The sequence below is a fragment of the Oncorhynchus kisutch genome, linkage group LG15 (genome assembly GCF_002021735.2).
Source record: "Oncorhynchus kisutch isolate 150728-3 linkage group LG15, Okis_V2, whole genome shotgun sequence".
In the NCBI taxonomy this organism is placed as follows: domain Eukaryota; kingdom Metazoa; phylum Chordata; class Actinopteri; order Salmoniformes; family Salmonidae; genus Oncorhynchus; species Oncorhynchus kisutch.
In genome coordinates, this window is record NC_034188.2 from 27986299 (window position 1) to 28006269 (window position 19971).

Genomic DNA, 19971 nt, shown 5'->3' on the forward strand with positions numbered 1-19971 from the left:
GATGGACGTTTTGTGATTATTTATTTTTTTACACATCAACTGTCCTCCGCTGTCCTGGAGATGAGACCGCGTGGGTCTCGTGTCAGTCCGTTCTCGTGAGTCTCAGAGGCATGCGAGTTTAGCAGATTCTCTCGGTGGTGCGTGCAAGATTTGTGTTTAAGGCAATTTGAGACAGTGATACAAATAGGAGACTATTATCTTGTCAATTGCACACGCCATCGGATTTACACCTGTCCTTTTCCAATTCACTCTGTTGTCTCCTCTCTCTCTCTCTGTATATTGAGCTGTACACGGGCAGGTAACTGATCTCTCTTTCCCTATACCCGTTAGAGTCCCGCCCATCTGTCCCGCCGTTAATTGCGCGCAACAGAGCTGTGGGTTGTTTTATTTTCACTCAAGGGGCTTGAGATTAAGTTATCTCAATTCCTTCTCCGGAAGACTAACAGACATATGTATCGCCAGAACAAACACGTCCTAATGCTCTTAAATGGATCCCTCTCACTGTCTCTCTCTATCCCATCTTTCTCTTGTCACCAACTCTTCCCCTTCCCCACTCAATTCAATTCAAGATGCTTTATTGGCATGGGAAAGATATGTTAACATTGTCAAAGCAAGTGAAGTAGATAATATACAAAAGTGAAATAAACAATAAAAATGAACAGTAAACATTACACTCACAGAAACAGTAAACATTCCATTCTCCCCTCACTCTCACCACCCCCTCTCTCTCCCCCTCCCAACTGCCTCACACTCCCCTCCTCAGAGAATCTATCCCCCCTCTCTCCTGTCTCACCTCTTCTTCCCCCTTCCAACCCCTCCCTCTTCTACCCCCATCTCTCTGTGACATCCGCTGCTCCAGCTGGGAGAGCTGTGGCCGAGGGGCACCGGAACGTCTGAAGTGGAAACACAGGAGCTAATGTCTCCGCGGCTGCCTCTGCACTACACTGTCCCGTCTTCTATTAAAAAACACCCCGGAGAGAGAAAGGGAGCAGGTGAGAGAGGGGGAGGGAGGGACAAGGAACAGGGGAGCAGGAGGATAGAGAAGGGAGAGCGACTAACAGGCGAGCTCGACAGCAGATAAAGGGAGAACCCTATCATCTCTTTTTGGAAATAGAGGAGCATTTTTGAAAAGTGGAATATTAATTACCTTCTCACCATCCATTATGCAAGATGGCGGACATATTAATAAAACGCTCTCTATTAATACACAGTAATCGTCCCTGTTTAAAAGCCATCATTTCACTCTCTAAGCGTCTGTTATCTCATGTGGAAGACCGCCGTTTGTGAGTCAGATTTCCCACAAACGACTGGGACCGGGACTGACTGGGCTTGGGGAAGAGTCTGAATGAGTGTCTGGGCTGGAGACTCTCTCCTTCTCTCTCTGAGAGTCTTTCTTTGTTATTGTCAGCTGCTGTCTCGTCTGGTGTGCTTAGGGCAAGGAGTGATGACCTCATACATGTCCCGCCTCACCAGACGGAGTCCGAGCTCTGAGTCGCCTACTGTTCATCATGCAGACACACAGACAACATGGTTATTACACCGTGATTTTTTTAAACTGCAAAGTTAATACTTAGTGTTTAGGCCACCCAGTGAGACACATGACTTTTACATGACTATTGATGCCATATTTTGCTTTTAGGAAATATATTAAAGAAATGAGGAAAATACAAAAAATATATTTTTCTCTTTCGATCTTTCATTATTTTACACATGGAAATGCCTGCATGCTGTTGTGTAGGAAGACAGTAGATCGACAGACCGAAACATCCATTTCCTCAGAGAAAATGAGTTAGGTTATAGCAGGAGAGGCTGACAACCATGAAACAAATATAATAGAAGTGCTGATAATCTAGCTACAAAAATCACAATATTATATCAACATTTTATTTTCAGAATATCCACACCATCACGGAGAATGAAATAAAATGCTTGCTTTTCAGTGCATAAGCGTTCGGCCAAATCACATATTGAGAAAAAAAGAGTTCCATAAAAGAAATGTGCTCAATGATGGAGATGATTCCATTATAACATTTTAAAATATTGATTTTGGCCTGTACTACTAAAGCACATAGAAACTCATTGAATAACACATTCATATGGCAAACATTTAGTCAAAACATAAATCATAAGAAACAAGGTTCTGAAGTGTCTGTCCTAAGTCTAGGAGTCCGTCAGATGAAGGCCATAAAAATGGTCAAAGACACCCTAGTCATAGACTGTTCTCTCAGCTACCGCACGGCAAGCGGTACCGGAGCGCCACGTCTAGGTCCAAAAGACTTCTTAACAGCTTCTAACCTCAAGCCATAAGACTCCAACTTCAGACGAGTCTCCTGACACTTGTTTGTAGGTCAATCTGTTCGATGCTACAGACGTTTACGTGAGAAGACCGATTCTCTGTCCCCGCAGATGCGGAAGTGCGACTGGCGGATGTGGTGGATTGAGACTCATCCCTTGCAAAAAAAAAACATAAATCTATCTTAAACTGAAGGATTTTGATGGGGATTTTTTTTGTTATGTAACTGAGATTGACTCACCAGTGCGTCAATCGACTAGGGGATTACTTGATAGGTACAATATATTCCATGTTTTGAGGAACAGGTGGGAGAGAGATGTTTTTCAGGAACTAAACGTATTAGAATCTGGGCCACAGAGAGCGAGAGAAAATCAAAGGTGCGGTGGGGTTCTGCCTCAGTGCCAAGAGCACTGCAGCTTGCAGCCAGGACAGGATGAGAGAGAGAGGGAGACAGTAGTACTGGGACCTCTATTGGTGTAAGGGGGTACTGCAGAGACTGTGAACTCCATCTACTGACTTCCATCGCTAAGCTATGTCACTACTGAAACCTGATTGCAAGCTGCTGAGTGTGCTTGTGTGCCTGTGTGTGTGTGTGGGTCCCAAGCCGCAGATCTCCTCCTTTCCTCTCCTTCAGTGTCTGACAGTGTGACTGTGAAGGGCAGATTCAGGCCCCCTCCAGAGGAGAGAGATGGAAACAAAATATGCTGATGAGAGAATCTGTTTCCCAAGGACAACACCCTCACTCTGCAAGAGAGTATGTCTCTACCACAAAGCATTAGAAAATCACACAAGTCAGATCTCGCAGATTGATCACAACACTCTGAGCACAAAATCAGACCTAACCACCAGACATCCTACAGTCCTTCAGAAAGTATTCATGCCCCTTGACTTCATCCACATTGTATTCGACATTATGTTGTGTTACAGCCTAAATTTAAAATGGATTACATTTAGATTTTATGCCACAAATTATTAAAATGTTAAAATCTGAAATGTCACAAGTCAGTAAGTATTAAGCCCCTTTGTTATGGCAAAGCCAAAATAAGTTCAGGAATAAAAATTCAGTCATGTCAGTATTCAACGTTAGGAGATGACGTAGAAACCAGCCACTATGGGCAACAGTGAGCACGGTGACCTTCAAGTAGGCTTTGGTTTTGCTAGGGCGTTGTGGACAGGGATGGCGGATGGGCGCGATAGGAGTAAGCATCTGCCTCTGTTTTTATATATATATTTGGAAGCCTATCCCAAACCTTAACACTAACCATTCTAATGCCTAACCTTACGATTTCTGAGTTCATGTCTGAAAACAGATTACATTTCCACAGGCATCAAGAATCATCATCTCAGTGTCTAAAATCCAAGACTGTGTCAGCCAAATTTAAAACACCACCAAAAAGTACAGACACCCACTTTCTCAAAAGGTGATGGAGAGTTGGAGGTAGACCAATGGAGACCAACGGAGACAAAATGTCTTCTCTCTCTCCAAGAAACCGAACAATGCAAACCTACAATCCATTCCGGTGTAGACTAAGATTGGATTAAGTGGTCCACTCACCAGATGGTATCCCATGCTACTGTGGGAACTTGTCTAGCGAGATAGTTCTAACTAAGGTTCAGTCACTGTTACATGTAATGGTGCTAGATTTACATCCAGAAGTCATAAATGGAGAAAATATTGCTTTAATAGCCTAGCCAAAGCGACACAAAGGAGTGCTACAACTAAGAACCATCTCAGCGCACCAGTAATAGACTTAGGCCACTATAATCCTCAAATTAATTATTCATTATCACTGTTGAATCTCTGAAACTATGAATTAGACTGGGTAGTAGACTTGTTATCGTCACTGTGAAATATGGATACAAGTATGAGCTCCAGATGTTGTAGGCCAGGAATGTCTGGGTCGCTAAATCAAATTCGTATTGTTGTTGCAGCGTTTTAGGATGCTCGCAATACATAACCTTGGAACGATACAGAGAAGTAACCAATAAGTCAGAATTTTGACGTTTGGGACAACTTTGAAATGTGACGTTTGAGAAACATGGATGAACGTCTAGTTCTGACGTGAGACTGTGAGAGCTGGTTGTAAAAAAAATCCTTAACAAGTCACATAATAAGTTCCATAGACTCACTCTGTGTGCAATAACAGTGATTAACATTAATTGCACTTTGGATGGTGTATCAATACACCCAGTCACAACAAATATACATGCGTCCTTCCTAACTCAATTGCCGGAGAGGAAGGAAACCACTCATGGATTTCCCCAAGAGATCAATGGTGACTTAAAACAGTTACAGAGTTTAATGGCTGTGAAAGGAAACTGAGGATGGATCAACAATATTGTAGTTACTCCACAATACTAACCGAAATGACAAATTGAAAAAGAAGGAAGCGTGTACAGAATACTATTTTTCCAAAACATGCATCTTGTTTGCAATAAGGAACAAAAGCAAAACAGTAAAACATGTGGCAAAGAAATTAACTTAATGTCCTGAATACAAAGTGTTTTGTTTGGGGTAAATCCAATAAAACACATCACTGAGTACCACTCTTCATATTTTCAAACATGGTGGTGGCTGCATCACGTTATGGGCATGCTTGTTATCAGCAAGAACTAGGGAGTTTTTTAAGATGAAAATAAATGGAAAAGAGCTAAGCACAGGTAAAATCCTAAAGGACAACCTGGTTCAGTCTGCTTCACAACAGACACCGTGAGACAAATTCACCTTTCAGCAGGACATTTGAGCTGTTCTTGCCAAAGTATGGACTTGGTCTTTTACCAAATAATGCTATCTTCTGTATACCCCGACATCTACCACAACACAAATTGATTGGCTCAATCGCATGAAGAAGGAAAGAAATTCCACAAATGTGCTCAAATAGACAGACCCGTGCTATACAGCAGACCAATCCAAACTCATCTCTCGGCAAATCCAGCCCAATCATTATCTCAGCCAATCATGGCTAGTGGGAAGGTTGCTGGCTTTTTCTCTGGCTAAATCAGCTAGGCTCGTGATTTAACAATTGTATTTGTATTTGTATTTACAGATGGCATACAAGTTTGCTATTAAGGTACATGAATGTGCACAAGTTCGAGAACGCATTGCTGCCCAAAAAAAGCATTTAGATTTTTTTTTTAAAGTTAACATTCAAAATGGCTCTCTTGTTAAGTAGTGACCAGGGACATATGTCTAGTTTCCTGAAACAGGTCACAATTGTACTTTTAACAAGGCACAACTGTTAATTGAATTGCATTCCAGACAGTGGCGATTTTAGCATGTAGATCTTGGTGGGGCAAAAAAAAAGCCACTACACAACACAACACTAAACAATAAATGAATTGCACTATAGCAGTGATGAACGGAGTCCACAAACTGTTAGGGCCTAGATTGCCATTGTGGAGAGGTTGGAGTCTGTTTGATTGAGTGTGTGGACAGGTGTCTTTTATACCATTAACGAGTTCAAACAGGTGCAGTTAATACAGGTAATGAGTGGAGAACAGGAGGGCTTCTTAAAGCAAAATTAACAGGTCTGTGAGAGTCGGAATTCTTACTGGTTGGTAGGTGATCAAATACTTATGTCATGCAATAAAATGATAATTACTTAAAAATATCATCTGTATTTTTGTTTTAGATTCCGTCTCTCACAGTTGAAGTGTAGCTATGATAAAAATTACAGACCTCTACATGCTTTGTAAGTAGGAAAACCTGCAAAATCGGCAGTGGATCAAATACTTGTTCTCCCGACTGTGTATATATATTTATTTTTTGGCAAAAAATGTGGGGCTCGAAGCCCCACCTGCCCTGAATGACAGGTCGCATCTGATTCCAGGTGACTACCTCATGAAGCTGGTTGAGAGAATGCCAAGAGTTTGCAAAGTTGTCATCAAAGCACAGGGTGGCTACTTTGAGGAAAGTCAAATATAAATATATATTTGATTTGCTTTCTACATGATTCCATATGTGTTATTTCATAGATTTGATGTCTTCACTATTATTCAACAATGTAGAAAATAGTAAAAATAAAGAAAGACCCTGGAATGAGTAGGTGTGTCCAAACTTTTGACTGGTAATATGTAAACTTCTGTATTTCATTTTCAATACATTTGCAAAAATGTCTAAACACTTTGGCTTTATGGGGTATTGTGTGTAGATGGGTGAGAAATACAATCTATTTCATCCTTTTTGAATTCAGGCTGGAACACAAGAAAAATGTGGAATAAGTCAAGGGGTATGAATACTTTCTGAAGGCACTGTATCTCCTATTAATACATCCAGAGCAGAAACATATATCTTCAACACCTCCCGGTGCACTGAGATGAGATCAAAGACAAATATGCGGCAAAACTATTAACTGCATTGCATCATGTCTGATTAATAACATTCTACTAGTCTAGCAGCATCAGCACTTTAACTTTTTAAAACCATGTATTATTAAAGACTACATATACTTCTAACAAGAATCTCTATCTAAAGACTCAGGAATCTAAGGCCCTACTCGAAAGTGTTGGGTGGGTTTACCCCTGTGTATTTAACTCATTAATAACATGCTTTAGAACCTCTTCATCTCAGATATCAAATCGTAGTTTCAATAGAGATGATGATTCCTTTCCCATGTATAAAGAATGAGGTGGAGAGACTGTTCTGGATTTGCTTGACTGTGCCTTCCCCAGTGTACCCTCCCTTTCAGTGCAAAGGGTTGGATGGAGAGACTGTTCTGGATGCGCTTGGCTATGGCTTCCCCAGTGTATCCTCCCTTTCAGTGTAAAGGGCATGACAGAACTAAAAGCCATGTAAATCTCTCCCCTGGGGTCCTGGAAGGGTTAAACAGCACTTGGTCTGTCCCTGTTCTGCCTGAAAATAAATCAAACAGATTCATGTTGTGGTAAACAAAGCTATCTGAGACAGCAGGCAGCCACCGGTCCCCTCTATCACTCCACTGAGAACCCTGGCTTTGTGTCCATGCTGGGTGGATGGGGATGGATGTGGAAGAACCCTGTGGTTCTGAGCATGACAAAGCTAATCTAATGACTGCACAACAGCCTTACGCCATAAGGGGTGTGTGTGTGTGTGTGTGTGTGTGTGTGTGTGTGTGTGTGTGTGTGTGTGTGTGTGTGTGTGTGTGTGTGTGTGTGTGTGTGTGTGTGTGTGTGTGTGTGTATAATTTGAGTGGGCCAGTGACACATCATACTACTGAAACCCACTCAGTACCAGTCAAAGGACATGCTGACTGGCTTTATATAGCATTCGCAGACAGACTGTCAGTGTACTGTATTTCCCTTTAGATCAACATCTAATACATTGTTTAGTAGACTATCTTGGGAATGAGTGTGTGTTCAGTCATTTTATCTGTGACCAATTCTCAACCCTTAGTATGTCCGCTTACCTGGGAAACACATATTTAATTGTTTTCTCCATCCTCATCCTGACTGCCTCTCCTTGACCTTCTTTTACATGATATTTTACATGATCTCACACTCCCTGGTCAAACCTGTAACCTTATTGCTGTCTTCCTCTCCCTCCCTCTCTCTCAATCCCCTTTCCTCTCTCGATTCTCTCACTATGATTTTCTTCCTTTCCACTCTCTCTTTGTCCATCTTTGAATGTGATAAATGAGAGGATGGCTTAGTGGGGGTGGATGCACATTTGCAGCTCTCTCTCTCTCTCTCTGAGAAACAGACTGGTGCACTATCAGTAATGAGGATCATCTCCATGGCAACCTCCATGGCAACCTCAACTGAGCTCCCATCCCCTTGCCAAAACCCACACCCAGGAGGGAGGAAAACAGGAAGTGATGTTTTAACACACGTCCATGAAACAAAACCAGGACAAGGAGTCGACTGTCTGGAGGGGCCCAATTATCATTAGCCCAATCACATTGACCACAATGCAATCAACATCTGAGCCAGATCTCTGGGGGTAAGGGTGGGGTGAGGAGAACAATTCTAAGTCATGTTTTTGGGTCACAATAGTTGATCCCATCTGGATGGTTACTGAACCTAAATGACTTACAGTAGGTGAATTATGGCCCTGCTGTGTAGAAATACCATCCAGTTCAGATGTGAAGCACTTAGCTGGCTACCTCATCCAGGATAATGTCCTTAGATAATCAATAATGTAATGCTTTTTGCAACACTGGGGCCAGCAGAGCAGAGGAAGAGGCTTTAAGCCAACACACAGTCACTGCAATACACGTATTAATAAGGAACTGACACACAGCTAAATACATGACTACATACACTGCTGCTATTACAAAAGAAGAAACACACCACATATGCTGCAATACTCTGAAATACAAATAATATCTATTGCTATGAAGCAGAACACACACACTCATACATACTCAGAGAACACACTGACAAACACACACCCACCCACACACAGAAGTAGTCGTGATCTGAGGGATATGAATAAGCCCCTCGACCTCATTCCCCTAGCCCTTTGTCCCGCCTCCCCTGTTTAGCTGTGATTGACAGCTGGATTCCTGCCGGTGCTGTCAGCCCCGCCCAGCCCAGGGTGTACCTCGCTGAGACGCCAGGGCTCCGAGAGATCCCTGCTGCTGCAGCAGAGAACGGAAAATTACCAGCACCTCCCCCTCCTGTTCTGTATCTCTCTCCCTAGTCACTCTCCCTCTCTCACACACACACAGTGAGCAGCAGTATACAGAGCACATACTGAACCACTCAAAAGCAAAGAGACAGCTCCAGGCATTATTACTGGAGCCATGCTGGAGCCATACTGGAACCATGCTGGAGCCATGATGGAGCCATGCTGGAGCCATGATGGAGCCATGCTGGAGCCATGCTGGATTCATGCTGGAGCCATGCTGGAGCCATGCTGGAGCCATACTGGAGCCATGCTGGAGCCATGCTGGAGCCATACTGGAACCATACTGGAGCCATGCTGGAGCCATGCTGGAGCCATACTGGAGCCATGCTGGAGCTATACTGGAGCCATACTGGAGCCATACTGGGCCCAAACGTATCAGAGAGAGAGATAGCATGGCAATATAGAGAATCTGTTATTTATTACTCTCAGACACCTAGTGATCTTCCTAACACACCCTGACCCACTTCCACATGCACAGCACTGCAACATTCAGAACCCCTGTGTGATCATAGAGAGCCCCAAAGCACATGGAGAAGACTAAAATATGAGCCAACCAAAAGATCATACCGTGGCTCTGAGCTTGTATTTTACTTAGTTGTTTATACTGACCCACCACTCACTAAAATGAGGTCAGTGCATTATCAAATAGTATGAAATAATGTATTAACAAACAGGATACATCATAGCGCTTAATGTGAGGCAGTGCCTAAGAGCACACAATATTAACAAAACCACTTGAATGCCACTGGTTACAAACAAGCACCACATTAAATGGCAAAAAGAAAGCTAAATCCACACAAGTAGATAGCGTTTGCAGTTGATATACACAGTTTGTGGTCAAATAAAAGGGTCTGAGCAGCTTACATGCTGAGCGGATCAAGCCGCCCTGACATACTTAGTGTATGTTAATGAAAATGGGGAGAATCCTGTTTACAGCGTGCTGAGGCAGATAGTGCACATGTCTGGGGAGAGGGATGATATTTCACCATTCCTCCTCTCAGCTGCTACCCACACACTCCCACAATACACACACACTCCCACAATACACACACAATCCCACAGATACAAACACACACACACACTCCCACAGATACACACACACTTCCACAGACACACACACTCCCACAGATACACACACACTTCCACAGATACACACACACTCCCACAGATACAGATACACACTCCCACAATACACACACACACTTCCACATATACACACACACTTCCACACACACTTCCACAGATACACACACACTTCCACAGATACACACACACACTCCCACAGATACACACACACTTCCACAGATACACACACACTTCCACAGATACACACACACACTCCCACAGATACACACACACTTCCACAGATAGACACACACTCCCACAGATACAGATAAACACTCCCACAGATACACACACACACTTCCACAGACACACACACACACTTCCACAGATACACACACACACTTCCACAGATACACACACAGTCCCACAGATACAGATACACACACTTCCACAGATACACAAACACACACACACTCCCACAATACACGCACACACTCCCACAATACACACACACACTTCCACAGATACAGACACACACTCCCACAATACACACACACACACTTCCACAGATACAGATACACACACACTCCCACAATACACACACACACTTCCAAAGATACAGATACACACACACTCCCACAATGCACACACACACTTCCACAGATACAGATACACACACACTCCCACAATATACACACAAACTCCCACAGATACAGATACACACACACATGCACACACGCACACTCCCACAATACACACACACACTCCCACAGATACAGATACATACACACTCCCACAATACACACATACACTCTCCCACAATACACACACACACACTCCCACAATACACACACATACTACCACAGATACAGATAAACTCACACAAATGCACACACACTCCCACAACACACACACACTTCCACACATCCAGATACACACACACTCCCACACATCCAGATACACATACACTCCCACAGATACAGATACACACACACACACACACACAGATACAAACACATTCACACACACACTGAGAATACAAGGCCGATGGACTGAAAGAGGGAGGGGAGAGGGAAGGAGGGGATGGGGAGAGATAGATGTACTGTACATTGAAATTGAGGGAAATACTGTGAGACTGATGGAAAGCAACATGATACGTAAAAAAAGATACACAGAGATGGACTGACAGAAAGATAGACAGAGAAAGAAAGAGAGATGGATACAGATGGACTGACAGAAAGATAGACAGAGAAAGAAAGAGAGATGGATACAGATGGACTGACAGAAAGATAGACAGAGAAAGAAAGAGAGGTGGATACAGATGGACTGACAGAAAGATAGACAGAGAAAGAAAGAGAGATGGATACAGATGGACTTTCAGAACGATAGACAGAGAAAGAAAGAGAGATGGATACAGATGGACTGACAGAAAGATAGACAGAGAAAGAAAGAGAGATGGATACAGATGGACTGACAGAAATATAGACAGAGAAAGAAAGAGAGATGGATACAGATGGACTGACAGAAAGATAGACAGAGAAAGAAAGAGAGATGGATACAGATGGACTGACAGAAAGATAGACAGAGAAAGAAAGAGAGATAGATACAGATGGACTGACAGAAAGATAGACAGAGAAAGAAAGAGAGATGGATACAGATGGACTGACAGAAAGATAGACAGAGAAAGAAAGAGAGATGGATACAGATGGACTGACAGAAAGATAGACAGAGAAAGAAAGAGAGATGGACACAGATGGACTGACAGAAAGATAGACAGAGAAAGAAAGAGAGATGGACACAGATGGACTGACAGAAAGATAGACAGAGAAAGAAAGAGAGATGGACACAGATGGACTGACAGAAAGATAGACAGAGAAAGAAAGAGAGATGGACACAGATGGACTGACAGAAAGGAGGAGGGGAAAGATAGAGAAACAGTGAGAATGGAGGAAATTAAAAATAGGAATGAGACAAGGTAACATAGACCGAAATACAAATCAAATCAACCTTAATTTGTCACATGCGCCGAATACAACAAGTGTAGACCTTACCATGAAATGCAAGCCCTTAACCAACAGTGCAGTTCAAGAAGAGATAAGAAAAGATTTAACAAATAGACTAAAGTAAAAAAAATCTAATAAAAAGTAACACAACAAGAATGACAATAACGAGACTATATACAGGAGGCACCAGTACCGAGTCAGTGTGTGAGGATACAGGTTAGTTGAGGTCATTTGTACATGTAGGTAGGGGTGAAGTGACTACGTATAGATAATAAACAAGGAGAAGCAGCGGTGTACAAAAGGGAGGGGGGGTTTAGTGTAAATAGTCTGGTGGCCATTTTATTAATTGTTCAGCAGTATTATGGCTTGGGGGTAGAAGCTGTTGAGGAGCCTTTTGGTCCTAGACTTGGCTCTCCGGTACCGCTTGCCGTGCGATAGCAGAGAAAACAGTCTATACTGGGTGACTGGAGTCTCTGACAATTGTATGGGATTTCCTCTGACACTGCCTATTATATAGGTCTTGGGTGGCAGGAAATGTGGCTCCTTACACGGTCAGATACCGAGCAGTTGCCATACCAGGCGGTGACGCAACCGGCCAGGATGCTCTCGATGGTGTAGCTGTAGAAACTTTTGAGGATCTGGGGATCCATGCCAAATCTTTTCAATCTCCTGAGGGGGAAAATGTTTTGTTGTGCCCTCTTCACGACTGTCTTGGTATGTTTGGACCATGCTAGTTTGTTGGTGATGTGGACACCAAGGAACTTGAAACTCTCAACCCGCTCCACTACAGCCCTGTCGGTGTTAATGGGGGCCTGTTCGGCTCGCATTTTCCTGTAGTCCACGATCAGCTCCTTTGTCTTGCTCACATTGAGGGAGAGGTGATTGTCCTGGCACCACACTGCCAGTTCTCTGACCTCCTCCCTACCAGGTCGTTTCATCGTTGTCGGTAATCAAACCTAGCACTGTTGTGTCATCAGCAAACTTAATGATGATGTTTGAGTCATGTTTGCCCACACAGTTGTGGGTGAACAGGGAGTACAGGAAGGGACTAAGTACACACCCCTGAAGGCCCCAATGTTAAGTATCAGCGTGGCAAACGTGTTGTTGCTTACTCTTACAACCAGGGTGCGGCCCATCAGGATGCCCAGGATCCAGTTGCAGAGGGAGGTGTTTAGTCCCAGAATTCTTAGGTTAGAGGTGAACTTTGTGGGCACTATGGTGTTGAACGCTGAGCTGTAGTCAATGAACAGCATTCTCACATAGGTGTTCCTTTTGTCCAGGTGGGAAACGGCAGTGTGGAGTGCGATTGAGATTGTGTCATCTGTGGATCTGTTGGGACGGTATGCGAATTGGAGTGGGTCAAGGGTGTCCGGGAGGATGCTGTTGATGTGAGCCATGAGAGCCACATGAGTGCTACGGGCAGTAATCATTTAGGCAGGTTACTTTTGCTTCCTTGAGCACAGGGACTATGTTTGTCTGCTTGAAACATGTAAGTATTACAGACATGGTCAGGGAAAGATTGAAATGTCAGTAAGGACACTTGACAGTTGATCCGCGCATGCTTTAAGTACACATCCTGGTAATCTATCTGGCCCAGCGGCTTTGTGAATGTTGACCTGTTTAAAGGTTTTGTTCACATCGGCTACCGAGAGCGTTATCACACAATTGAGACGGAATCTAAAACAAAAATCCAGAAAATCACATTGGATGATTTTTAAGTAATTAATTTGCATTTTATTGCATGGCATAAGTATTTGATCACCTACCAACCAGTAAGAATTCCGGCTCTCACAGACATATTAGTTTTTATTTAAGAAGCCCTCCTGTTCTCCACTCATTACCTGTATTAACTGCACCTGTTTGAATTCAGTACCTGTATAAAAGACACCTGTCCACACACTCAATCAAACAGAATCTATCCTCTCCACAATGGCCAAGACCAGAGAGCTGTGTAAGGACATCAGGGATATAATTGTAGACCTGCACAAGGCTGGGATGGGCTACAGGACAATAGGCAAGCAGCTTGGTGAGAAGGCAACAACTGTTGGCGCAATTATTAGAAAATGGAAGAAGTTCAAGATGACGGTCAATCACCCACGGTCTCGGGCTCCATGCAAGATCTCACCTCGTGGGGCATCAATGATCATGAGGAAGGTGAGGGATCAGCCCAGAACTACACGGCAGGACCTGGTCAATGACATGAACAGAGCTGGGACCACAGTCTCAAAGAAAACCATTAGTAACACACTACGCCTTCATGGATTAAAATCCTGCAGCGCACGCAAGGTCCCCCTGCTCAAGCCAGCGCATGTCCAGGCCCGTCTGAAGTTTGCCAATGACCATCTGGATGATCCAGAGGAGGAATGGGAGAAGGTCATGTGGTCTGATGAGACAAAAAAAATTGAGCTTTTTGGTCTAAACTCCACTCGCCGTGTTTGGATGAAGAAGAAGGATGAGTACAACCCCAAGAACACCATCCCAACCGTGAAGCATGGAGGTGGAAACATCATTCTTTGGTGATGCTTTTCTGCAAAGGGGACAAGACGACTGCACCGCATTGAGGGGAGGATGGATGGGGCCATGTATCGCAAGATCTTGGCCAACAACCTCCTTCCCTCAGTAAGAGCATTGAAGATGGGTCGTGGCTGGGTCTTCCAGCATGACAACGACCCGAAACACACAGCCAGGGCAACTAAGGAGTGGCTCTGTAAGAAGCATCTCAAGGTCCTGGAGTGGCCTAGCCAGTCTCCAGACCTGAACCCAATAGAAAATCTTTGGAGGGAGCTGAAAGTCCGTATTGCCCAGCGACAGCCCCAAAACCTGAAGGATCTGTAGATGGTCTGTATGGAGGAGTGGGCCAAAATCCCTGCTGCAGTGTGTGCAAACCTGGTCAAGAACTACAGGAAACGTATGATCTCTGTAATTGCAAACAAAGGTTTCTGTACCAAATATTAAGTCCTGCTTTTCTGATGTATCAAATACTAATGTCATGCAATAAAATGCTAATTAATTACTTAAAAATCATACAATGTGATTTTCTGAATTTTTGTTTTAGATTCCGTCTCTCACAGTTGAAGTGTACCTATGATAAAAATTACAGACATCTACATGCTTTGTAAGTAGGAAAACCTGCAAAATCGGCAGTGTATCAAATACTTGTTCTCCCCACTGTAAATGCCAACTCTCTTGGTAGATAGTGTGGTCTACAGCTTATCATACGGTACTCTACCTCAGGCGAGCAATACCTCGAGACTTCTTTAATATTAGACATCGCGCACCAGCTGTATATTAGACACACACCCACACCTTGTAAGACGTAGCTTCTCTGTTCTGCCGGTGCACTGAAAATTCCGCCAGCTCTATATTATACGTGTCATCGTTTAGCCACGTCTCAGTGAAACTTAAGATATTACCGTTTTTAATGTCCTGTTGGAAGGATAATCTTAATCGTAGGTCATCCATTTTATTTTCCAATGATTACACATTAGAAAGAAGAGCGAACAGCACTGGGAGTTTACTCGCTCGCCTACGGATTCTCAGGAGGCATTCCGGTCTGCGGCTCCTTTTCCTGCGTCTTTTCTTCAAGCAAATTACGGGGATCTGGGCCTGTTCCACTGAATGCAGTATATCCTTTTCGTCGGACTCGTTAAAGGAAAACGGTTTTTTTCCAGTCCACGGTGAGTAATCGCTGTTTTGATGTCCAGAAGTTATTTTTGGTCATAAGAGACGGTAGCAACAAGATTATGTACAAAATAACTTTTAAAATATGTTACACAAAACGCAAAAAAACTAACAAAATAGCACATCTGGTTGCGAGAATGTAAAAAGTCAGCCATGTTCTTCGGCACCATCTTTTCAAGGGAGAGTGATAGAGAGACAGGGTAAGGGCAGAGGGATAGAGAGAAATTGATGTTAAAAGTTGGGAACCCAAGAGAAAAACAGAGACCATGAGATTGAGAGAAAGGCACAGTGAGTCAGGGAAACGTAGGAAGAAGGGGAGAGAAAGAGGGAGATATATATATATATATAAAAAAATTAAAGGTTAGAGAATGAAAGCGAATGATTACTCATGCACTCAAAAGTGAAAGTAAGGATTGTTACAGCAGACATCTTGCAAGGCGTGGGAACAGCATAAATAAGGGCAGAGAGACAGGCTTCTTCTGTCATCCACATACCTCCTGGGGACTCAGAGAGATAGACAGACCCCTGACTGTGCCAGGCCAGCTCACTCGTACACAGAAACACATACTCCACCATAGAAATGATGGTCTGTTTGTTTCAATTGCTATATCAGTTAACCTGGGTGGTGTTTGTGAAAGATTCAACAACATGCAATCATGATCTATCAGTCGACCTTGTGAATGCAAGGGATTGCCTTACTGACTGACAGAGGAGCATATTTTCAATGTTCAGAGAGGGAGTGATGGACTCAGAAGAAGGTAATGAGTAGTAGCATTCCGTACATGGGGATAGGCATTGACATGATGTAATTACAAAAAAACAATAAACCTACATCCTGTGAAAGTATTGGTTCCTTCACAATGATGACAACCAATAATCCATCAAAGAAAACAAACAGCTGACATTCTGATTCTGCTTTCATTACAAAGTTCACAATTTGCCCTTTCCAATCAGTCTACAACTCTATCCGTGGAAATATATATATATATATTGCAACAATCCTTACTTTATATATATATATGTAAACAATATGTGTGTATATATATATATATATTCATTGCAATAGAATCAATACAAAAGTAGCTTGCAACTAGTTTCCACTAGCGTCATGAAGAGCCATTCATACCTCACAGAGGAATAAACACTTAGCGCGAATATTTAGTTCGGAAAGGTTAGCGCGCCTTCAGCACCTTGGAAAGCAACACTGGATCTATTTACCTAGGAGGCCATACGGACAGTGCAAAATAAAGCCAATGTGACAACTCTCGAGGGGTGGGCTGATTTCCGGGAAAATAGGCATTTCAAAAACCATAATCTTGACTGCATCACGTTAAAATGAGCAATACAGTTTCAATGTAATAGAAAATAGGCTCGTTTATGTATATAGATCTTACCTTATCTTTATTAGGAAGCGTTTGTGTTCTGTTAAACGTGTCATTTCCATTAATACTGATCAGTTCTGCATCTGCAGGTGGATACGGAGCGGGGAAAACCACTACGTCACTCTTCAGTGTGTCTGAGCTGAAACACACGTCATACTGCTGAGTAGACTTAGAGTAAGACCAGCTTCCGTCAGGGTGTGTGGTGATCACTGGGGCGCTGTACCTTCTGAAACTGTCGTCTGTCCTGTGGCATTTTACAGCTATTAAACTGATGAGGCTCAGTAAAAATATCACTGACACTGAGGCAATGGCGATCAACAAATAAAGGTTTAAATCAGAGAAGTTTTCCTCCTTTCTCGGCACATTTCTGAATTGAGTCTGGATTTCACCTGTACTTTCAATCACCACTACATCAATAGATACAGTCGCTGACAGTGAGGGTTCTCCGTTATCAGAAACCAACACGACCAACGGGTGAGTATTCAGGTCATTGTCACTCATTCTCCTCTTAGTCCTTAGTTCCCCGGTGCTGGTTCCGATTCGGAAGAGGTTGGTTCCCTTGGGCTCAGAGATGTGATAAGAAAGCAGCGCATTGTAGCCAGAGTCGGCGTCTACAGCCCTGATCTTGGCCACAAAGTAGCCCGCTTCAGCAGAATAGGGAACGTTCTCAGTGTTAACGGAGCCGAGCTCAGAATAGGGCGCGAGAATCCCAGGACTGTTGTCATTCTCATCCAGGATAAAAACGTCCACAGTCACGTTGCTGCTGAGTGGAGGAACACCAGAGTCTGTGGCCTGAACTTTAAACTGGAAAGTTTTGATCTCCTCATAGTTAAAAGACTGCAGACTGATTATATCTCCAGTATCCGAGTTTATATTTACAGATGATGATATTGAAACACTTCTATCTAATAACGAATACGTCATCTTTGCATTTTCATCTGAATCTGGGTCAAAAGCAGACATCGTGTAAATGACGTCTCCTACCGGACTGTTCTCTTTCACATAAACATTCACCACGGGTTCTGAGAAACGAGGAGCGTTGTCATTTACATCAGAAACGTGTACTGTAATAACGCTGGTGCTGGAGAGAGGCGGGGTCCCTTCATCCGTAGCTGTGATGGTGACATTATACTGAGAAGCGCTCTCTCTGTCAAGAGGTCCATCAACCACTAAGGAATAATGATTATTGTATGAGTTATTTATCGTGAATGGCACAGAGCCTAGTATTTTTACCTGTATAGCGCCATTTGTGCCTGCGTCATTGTCTTTCGCAGTTATCAGACCAACCGTTGTCCCTAATGACGCATCCTCTTTCACTACGTTAACTAAAGAAGTGATAAATATCTCTGGTGTATTGTCATTCACGTCAGTTATTTCAACCAGGACTTTACAGTGAGATGCTCTAGGATTGTGTCCCCTGTCTTGAGCTTGGACACGTATTTCAACAGCATTGTTTTTTTCGTGATCCAACTCGCTTTTAACCGTTATTTCACCGGTAGCTGCATTAATGGCAAATGCGGCAATGTTATTGTCACTGTTTTGGTTAATGAAAATATAAACAATTTCCCCATTCAGATCTTCATCTGCGTCACTCGCTTGAACCGTGATGACGGATGCACCAATAGGCGTATTCTCAGGAATACGAGCTTTATAAAGTGGCTTTTTAAAAACGGGTATATTATCGTTAACGTCTTTCACATTTACAATGATAAGCGATGTCCCTGATCTAGGGGGTTTTCCTCCATCTATAGCGGTCAGTGTGAGCTGGATAACGGGCTGTTTTTCTCGGTCTAAAGCTTTCTGCAGCACTAACTCAGCAGACACACTCTGCTCTCCACCGCTCTGTACATCCAGGGAGAAGTGTTCATTCGGGCTCAGCTTGTAGCTGTTTACTGAGTTAGCCCCTACATCCGTGTCATAGGCGCTTTCCAAAGGAAATCTCTCCCCTGGAAATGCAGATTCAGATACATTCAAATATGTTTTAGAGGACCTAAACGAGGGTGAGTTGTCATTTATATCCAAAACATTCACTTCAAATCTGTATAGATTCAATGGCAAATTCACAATGGCTTCCAGTTCTAACGAACACTTCGTGCTCCGAGCACAGAGGTCGTCTCTGTCTATTCTCCTTCTCACGGACAGAATTCCATTTTTTTTATTTACATCAAAATACCTCTGATTGGGTCCGGATATCTGAAACCCACGATATTCAAGTTGCTGCACGTCTAGATGCAAATCCTTCGCCAAATGTCCAACAACAGTGCCCTGGTTAGATTCCTCCGATATGGAATAGACGATCTGTGCTGAAGCGATACTCCAAAGATGACATAACGGGAGGAGATAGTACATCCGCGAAGGAAACATAACCCATTTGTGAGTCATTGTGTCGGTATTCCGTTAACGAATCATTATGTGAAGAACAGAGGCTATCACCCGCATAGATGCGTAAAACCAAAACAGAACCAGGCGAGAGCCACGATGTTCTGGTGCTCACCCGAACAAAGCCTTTTTCCCCCAACAACGACCAATGCTCCTGTGTGGGGCGGAGCCTCGCACCGCGAGCGAGGATTTATACTGCGTGAGAGGATAGCGATACCGTGTGGATATATAAAACAATCAAACATTTCTGTGGAAGTGGAGACCAAACACAGTGAACTCCGCCCAAAAAGTGAGTGACCACAAGATGACCAAATTATGACCTTGGTGAGTTCTGACCAACATGATTAGGGTCTGTACTAAACATACACCAACACTTTACAATGTTCATAGGCCTACAATTTAAAGTACGCGGTGCATTTCAGAACCATGAACAGCAAGGCCTGCATCTTCTTCACCGCACGCAAAGAGTCAGCCGATTTTACAACCGGTGAAAACTTTGAAATGTACAGTATTTCAATGATCAATTAAATGAGTGAAAAAAAAAAGAAAATAACAATGTCA

At 43.2% G+C, this 19971-nt stretch overlaps 1 protein-coding gene across 13 annotated transcripts in view; it reads right to left on the reverse strand.

Annotated features, from left to right (window-relative positions):
* The window catches only part of LOC109878377 (protocadherin alpha-C2-like), a 203640-nt gene that overhangs the window by 50199 nt on the left and 133470 nt on the right, over positions 1 to 19971 (reverse strand). The window contains exon 1 of one of the 13 annotated variants that reach the window (XM_031789994.1): positions 17044 to 19619. The exons of the other annotated variants lie outside the window; for them this stretch is intronic. Within the exon in view, the coding sequence (XP_031645854.1) occupies positions 17044 to 19413 (2370 nt within the window). The 5' untranslated portion in view covers positions 19414 to 19619. Of the gene's footprint in view, positions 1 to 17043; positions 19620 to 19971 lie in introns of those variants that run through there. 13 annotated transcript variants of the gene reach the window in all.